Below are 7,119 nucleotides of genomic sequence, written 5' to 3' on the forward strand. Positions count from 1 at the left end.
TTTTTTTTTTCAGTGTTTTTCTTTTTAAGTGCTCTCTACCTTTTTTAACAATATTGTCCATGTTCCAAATATTGTCTATAGTTAGTATCATAGTAGAAAATATATCTGGAGTCTCAGAAATTTGGGTAGTTAGATTAAAATATAACATTTAATATTGCCTTTTAGCACCTGGCTTAAGCCCAATTAATATCTCCATATGAAACTATATAGATAAGTCGAGTTGGGGTAAATTAGCTGAAGGGTCAGGAAGAAGGAGACCCTTGCCATTAGAAACAGGCTCAGTCTTCAAGGTGGCGGGGTCAGTTATTTGTATTTCCTCCCCCAGTCCTGGCTCTAGCCCTTAGTGACATGACCTTGGGCAAGTTACTTAACCTCTCTAAGCCACAGTTTCCTCATTTATAAAGTGGGAATAAAAGACAAGGTCGTGTGAGGATTAAATGAAACAATGTACATAAAGCATTTATCACAGTACCTGGTACCTAGTAAGTGCTTGTTATTAATACCACCAGTGATTATGAGGAATAATCATTGTTAAAAATTAATAAAAGTGATAAGAAGTCAAAAAAGACATCTTAAAATCTCAGCTTTCTTAGGAAACCAACTATTTCTATAAGAAACCATTCAGTAGTTTTTAGATAGTCACAGTTTATGCCATCAGCCTTCCCTAGCCAACGAAGGCAGGGTTTAATACTTAGTCAGTTTTTTATAAAATCATTATTATATGTATAATATTTAGTATAACATTAGTAGAAAATCCAGGAGCTGAGTTCCTTTTAGGACACTCAAACAAGAAAACAAATAATCCGACCTGAGCTTCTCACCTCTCAGGAGCAGCCCCTTGGCTGGTCCCCAGGTCCAAAGGCCTGAGTCTACAGCTGTGTCTGGGAAGGAATCCATGGGCCAGAGCAGGAGGCAGCATTTGATCAAGAAACAGCATCTGATTCTGTTTTAGGCCAAGGCAGCCATGGCAGGGACTCGGTGCTCATGGCAAGGCCCTGACACAGAAAAGGACACAAACAAAACCAGAGGATTCAATTTAATAGGTTATAAAAGGGAATTTTTCTAGGACTTTTTTACTTTTCATCTGCAATCAATAAAGCTCTGCACAAACACACTTAGCTCTTCCTAGAAAAGACTTCTGTTGAGTCCCTGTTAGGGGTAGGGAAGTAGAGGCAAAGGTAAACGTAGGCGTTATCTTCATGGAATTAGTGATAGCTTCAAAAGAACACAATTTTGTATGTTTACTGATGTATCCCCAGTACAGATAACAGTTTCTGGTATTAGGGGTTCAATAAATAATTGTTAGAAGAATGACTGAGGAAATAAATGGAGCTTACAGAATAGATGACACATGAGATGACACATAAAAGTTATAATCACGAGTGGGAAGTACAGTGATAAATACTTGCCAGGAGTACCAGGAACTCGTGGGGCCGAAGGCCAGGTAGCAGGAGTGTTAGTAATCAACCCACACTGGACCAGGGAATGTCTGGGGAGTCAAGAAGTTCTGGTCTCTCCTTTTTGCTGTTAAGCATGTGACACAGCACTGTTACAGAGTGCTGGGCCTGCAGGAGTTGGGAAGGCAGCGACCCAAGTCAAACCATATGAAACTACCATTACTCAGTCACATTTTATTTAGAAAATTACAGTTTTATATGTTTCAATCTAATCTAACATATTTAATTCTAAAAGGAGATCAGCCTCTCACATTTTTTCAACATTTGTTCTTGATTGACCTTATCCAATCTATGACGGTTTTTAGTAACCCTCATAAAGAGCCTTCTTTTTATTCAGCACACCCTTATGGCACATCAGCTCCACAGCAGACACTGTGCTTGGCTCAGGGGATGCAAAACCAACTAAGAATTCTCCTGCATCTTTGTAGAATTTAATAGTCTAATTTGTTGGCTTTCTAACAGTCTTATCAGATTCTGCTTCCCTTCTTACCCACTATGCTACCTATCCTCTGTCATCTACCTGCTAGTTTTCTCCATCATGCTGCCTCTATTCCTGGTTAGAGACTTCATAGGTGGACCCTGAGCCTTGCTTCCCTGACCACAGCCCTTAAGGAGTGGTGGAAGGCGGGGCAGAGAGTGCAGGAAGATACACAGCAACTGGAAAAAATGAAGTCCAGCGTGAGTTCCGCCTCCCCATTAGGAAAGAAAGTTTACCTTTTATGGAAATGGGAAGCCCCGTGGAGAGCATTTGAGTCACCTTTTATGATCGAAACCCTCAGGATTTCAGGTGCTTCACCTTCATTTAAGTTTTATATAGAAAGAAAGGATGTACATTAACCCAAAGCTTTCTCAAGCAGGACATGCACTGTTCTTCGTAGAAACACTAAAGCCTAAGACAAATATTTCTAAATTATAACAACCAAAAAAGTACAAATTTTTACAAATTATTGGTTATTTAATTTTGCCCTAATAAAAATAACTAATATTTATTGAACACTTACTGTATAAGTACAAGACCCTGTTCTAAGCATGTCACATACCATATCCCATCTAAAACTTAGAGATAGGTGGAGCTCGTAATTGATCCCTCCTTACTCAGAGGAGAAAACTGAGGCTCAGAGAAGTAATTTGTGGAGATTGCACAGACTGTAAGGGACAGGCAGGCATCTAACCCGGCTTTGGCCCTTTTATACGTCACAATAATATCTTACCTTTTTTTCCTCGGAATTGCGTACAGACAAGAGCCAGGCCTTATTAATCATTTATGAATTACTGATTTTGTATTGAAAATTGAGCCCATGGATTGAGGAGGGTGACTGGGACTCATTTTGAAATGTGCCATCTTTTTCTAGCAGATTCTGAACACAAACTCGAGGCAAGTTCAGGAAGAGTGCTGGGAAAACTTAGAGGTATGCCTGTGACCTTTTAGAATCCTTCATGTTTGGTTCCAAGTTGACAAGCTGATTGATATCTTTTAAAGAGCAAGGAAAACTATTTTTTATTTTCTGTCTGAAAATTAAACTCCTCATGTGCAGCATAGCATCACCCCATAAACTAAACCAAAACGTGTGACTCCGGCGGCAAATTTCCCAGTTTCTTTTTTCCACCTTGCCATTCTGTATTATCTAATTCTCTTCCCCCTGCCTTTTATCTGACTTCATTTGTCTTCCGTAAATTTTCTGTCATTCCTTTTGGCATGTCAGCACTTGTCATAGTGAAGATGACCTTTACATAAAGTCATTGAAATGAAGAGCTGCTAGTGGGATGCCAGTTCCCCAGAGCCCAGGAAAAGCAGGAGGTGAAAAGTGAATCTGAAATAGACCTACAGAAACACGTAGTCCTCGGGAGCTTTGTTTTTTTCTTATATATTTGAATAAATGCATGAAGTATCTTTCTGACTTTGTGGAATAAGTATTTCTGTACGTCAATCTTTTTTCTTTCTTTTTTGTTAGTATCTACCCTTTCTCATCCCCAACTTCTTTGTTTAAGAATTTACCAAGAAACCAAGAATCATTGGTGCAAACTCTACCTATGTTCTTGTTTTCTTTCTTCAGGAAAGGGAAGTGGAGGCTTAAACCTTGGAAATTTCTTTGCAAGCCGTAAAGGCTACAGTCGAAAAGGGTTTGACCGCCTTAGCACCGAAGGCAGCGACCAGGAGAAAGACGAAGATGAGGGAAGCGAATCAGAAGAGGAGTACTCGGCGCCTCTGCCTGCACCCACATCTTCCTCCTCCTGAAAACAGGGCTTTGATTCGGATTCCTTTCCCTTTAGCACGTTTAGAGTTTTGTGTATTTAATTGTAAACTGCACTAGTCTACGTGGGACTGTACACATTTTAGTTACTTCGTTTGGGTTTAGTTGGCTTCTGTTTCTAGTTGAGGAGTTTCCTAAAGGCTCACAACAGTGCCATTGTCTTTATATGAACATAGACTAGAGAAGCAGCCCTCTTCTTCCATCACACTACTAATTTAATGATGGGAGGTTTGCTCATTTACATTTTCGAGACTTTTCCGTGGATGTAAATAACCCCATTCTCTGCTTGAACACAGTATATTCCCAAAAGCGCTTCCATTGCCAGTCTCTTTCTTTGGTGCCTTTCCTGTTCAGCATCCTCAACTTGTGGCAGTAAAGAGAAACTCTGTGCTACATGATGACAAAGCTGCTAAATCTCCTATTTTTTTAAAATCACTAGCATTTTATTGCAACGAGGGAAAGAAAAAGTCTCTATTTAAATTCTTTTTAAATTTTCTCCTTCAGTTGGCGTGTTTTTGGGATGTCTTATTTTTAGATGGTTACACTGTTAGAACACTATTTTCAGAATCTGAATGTAATTTGTGTAATAAAGTGTTTTCAGAGCATTAGCTGTCAAAGTGTATTTTGCAGTTTTTGCATATTTGCAGGGTTTTGTATACAACTTTTGTAATAATTACACAAACCCCAGATATAGTGAAACCTACTCAATGTCTTCAACCAAAGGAAATGTGTTGTATTGTATTAAAATTAAAAAGATATTTTGTTATGTAGCCGATATAAATTAAAAAGCAGCCTAAGATACATGTGTAAAACCAGGCTCTCTTTTAAAATTCAAAGATAGTTTTTGGCTGTATGTCAATCATAAGGGAAATACTTTAATAAAAGGTGATCATAGCTAAGAGGAAAACTGTGTCTCAAATTACATATGCAAATGAATCCAGCAGTGTAGGTTACTAATCTTTTTAAAGAATCATTTCACAAAAATTCCCACATATTCATAGGAATATTCATCTCTTACAGTGACCACAATTAATTTTAAAACATCATTTTCATATTCCATCAATGCAATTTGATAAGAAGCTGATAATTTTTCTTTTTAAAATAATCAGACTCTGAAACCTTCCTTTCATTCAGGCATCTTAGTTGGGATTAGAGATTTAATTGACTAATCATGAAAACAATTCAAGTGCCTTGCAAAAAATATATAGTCTTCCAGCTATCTTATTTAGAAAATCTAACTTAACGTAGATTGTTTTCTCTCATAATTGATACCAAAGAGGATCCAATTGAATGATTTGTCACTTCCCACATATTTACCTCACTATATTATTAAAATTTAATTTGGGCACCCTCACCAAGTAGAAACTTCACATACTTTTATTCCTGTGACCTTCCTTCTCAAATGAAGAGTACATTTTTCCTCCCTCTGACCACTCCTAATGCCCTTTTTACCTCATCAGTGGTAAATATGTAAATAATGGTGATTTTCTAATTCTATCATTTTGTCTTCATTTATCAGCTGGCATTCTTTTGTAAATATGAGAGTTTTACTGATTCTTGCCCCAAGAGATTTTGGCAGCATCTAGTCAAGAATATAAAATAATCCTCTCATTTTATTTGTAACCAATATGACACGCTCCCCACACTCATAGTACAAATATGGTCAAATACCTTTTATTTTCCTATTTGATTGCTCAAGTCTGTACACACACACACACACACACACACACACACACACACACCTCTTCTCAGGCGCTTACAGGCTCAGGAGTCCCGGGTTAGGCTCGATCCTCATATCTATCTCATATCTATGCCTCATAGACACAAACCCATCACCGGCCTCTCTCCCTATAATCCATACTAGAGAACAGGAGTTTTTTTCCTCTTAAACCCACAAAACTCAGAATTCCATTAGCCTCCATTTTTTTATTGTGGTAAGAACACAATATGAGATCCTAACAAAATTTTAAGTGCACAATACAATATTGTTAACTACAGGCACAGTGTGTACAGCAGACCTCTAGAACTTACCCATCTTGCATAACTGAAACTTCGTACCTGTTGAACAGTAACTCCCCATTTCCCCTGCCCCACTCCACCCTTGGCAACCATCACTCTACTCTCTGCTTCTATGAGTGTGATTATTTTAGATATCTCACATAAGTAAAATACAGAATTTGTCCTTCTGTGACTGACATTTCACAGCATAATGTCCTCCATCTAAGGTCCATCTATGTTGTCATATCTAGCAGGATTTCCTTTTTAAGGCTGAATAGTATTCCATTGTATATTTACCACATTTTCTTTATCCCTGCATCAGTTGATGGACATTTAGTTTGTTTCCACTTCTTGGCTGTTATGAATAATTCATCAGCCCTTCCTTACCAGAGACTAGGGCTTGCTGTTGGCCCTCTATCCCTTTCTAAGAGAGACTCCCTGATGAGTCATAAGTGTTCCACCCTGATTCAGCCCAGGAAGTTTCCTTCCATGGTTCAAAGGCAATTTCTGATATCCTTTTGTCATTTAATAAACACTTCTAAATATCTAACAAGCAAAAAAGTATAAGTCCAGAGGACGCAGTGCTGAAATGCAATATCCCAGCTTTACTGGCATTTATATTCTAGTGGTGTATTTTTTTTCTCTCCCTCTCTCTCTCCCTCTCTTCTTATTAAAGAAGAGAAAAACAAAACATATATTAATAGATGTTTTAAATGAGACCCACAGAAAGGAATTGACTAGTTATACTAATCTCGGTGCCTCTTTAGGTTGATTTAGTTTCTGGCACTTAGATTTTTTCGTTTCTTTTCTTCTGTATTTTTATATTTCCCAGACATCATAAAATTTACAGAAATCTTTAAAAGTTTCAAATTTCAGGAGCCTTGTTCTGAGTCTTGTTTAGCCTCCATTAAAAAGGAAGTGCTCCTTCCTTTAAACAGTAACCGCAATTCTCACATCTGTAATAAAATGTGTCCCCAAATAATCGAATAAAAATTAAATAAGTTGAAAGCCAAAGGATTCATTCAACAGACACTGACTGAGCGTCACGATGTGCACAATACAAAGATTAAAAAAAAAACACGTTCTTGCTCTCGGAGTTTTGTAATCTAGCAAGGGAGCTAAAATAAGATTATAAATGATTGCAGTATAAGGCATAAGAGGACCACATGCAAAATGCTATCAAGCCTCTGAAGAGCGCCGAGTTTTCATAAAGAATGTGATATTTGAGTAAGGGAGAGGAGGGCCAATGGACAATGCTTGTCATGTTAGGGGATTAGCAACAGGGCTAGAGCTCAGCGTAGTTCAAGGAAACAGTGATAGATGGGCTAGAAAGCGAGGCTAGTGCAGCAAGAAGTGTCTCAAAACCATGAGGAGGAATTTGGATTTAACTGCATTTGATATATTTGATGTAT

General features: G+C 37.9%; 1 protein-coding gene and 1 pseudogene across 14 annotated transcripts in view; both read left to right on the top strand.

Moving 5' to 3' along the window:
- PAM (peptidylglycine alpha-amidating monooxygenase) overlaps nucleotides 1-4,616 on the top strand; it is a 143,700-nt gene extending 139,084 nt beyond the window's left edge. For 5 of the 14 annotated variants that reach the window (XM_006913249.2, XM_006913254.2, XM_015590488.1 and 2 more), the window contains 2 exons: nucleotides 2,810-2,866; nucleotides 3,512-4,616. In XM_006913249.2, coding sequence (XP_006913311.1) covers nucleotides 2,810-2,866; nucleotides 3,512-3,693 — 239 coding nt within the window. In that variant the 3' untranslated portion in view covers nucleotides 3,694-4,616. The remainder of the gene's footprint in view (nucleotides 1-2,809; nucleotides 2,867-3,511) is intronic. The other 9 variants (XM_006913251.3, XM_006913257.3, XM_006913255.3 and 6 more) reach the window with 5 other exon arrangements.
- A 2,457-nt stretch (nucleotides 4,617-7,073) lies between these two features.
- Nucleotides 7,074-7,119, top strand: part of LOC112480613 — a 3,649-nt pseudogene continuing 3,603 nt past the window's right edge.

This window comes from Pteropus alecto, unplaced genomic scaffold (assembly GCF_000325575.1).
Source record: "Pteropus alecto unplaced genomic scaffold, ASM32557v1 scaffold20, whole genome shotgun sequence".
Classification (NCBI taxonomy): domain Eukaryota; kingdom Metazoa; phylum Chordata; class Mammalia; order Chiroptera; family Pteropodidae; genus Pteropus; species Pteropus alecto.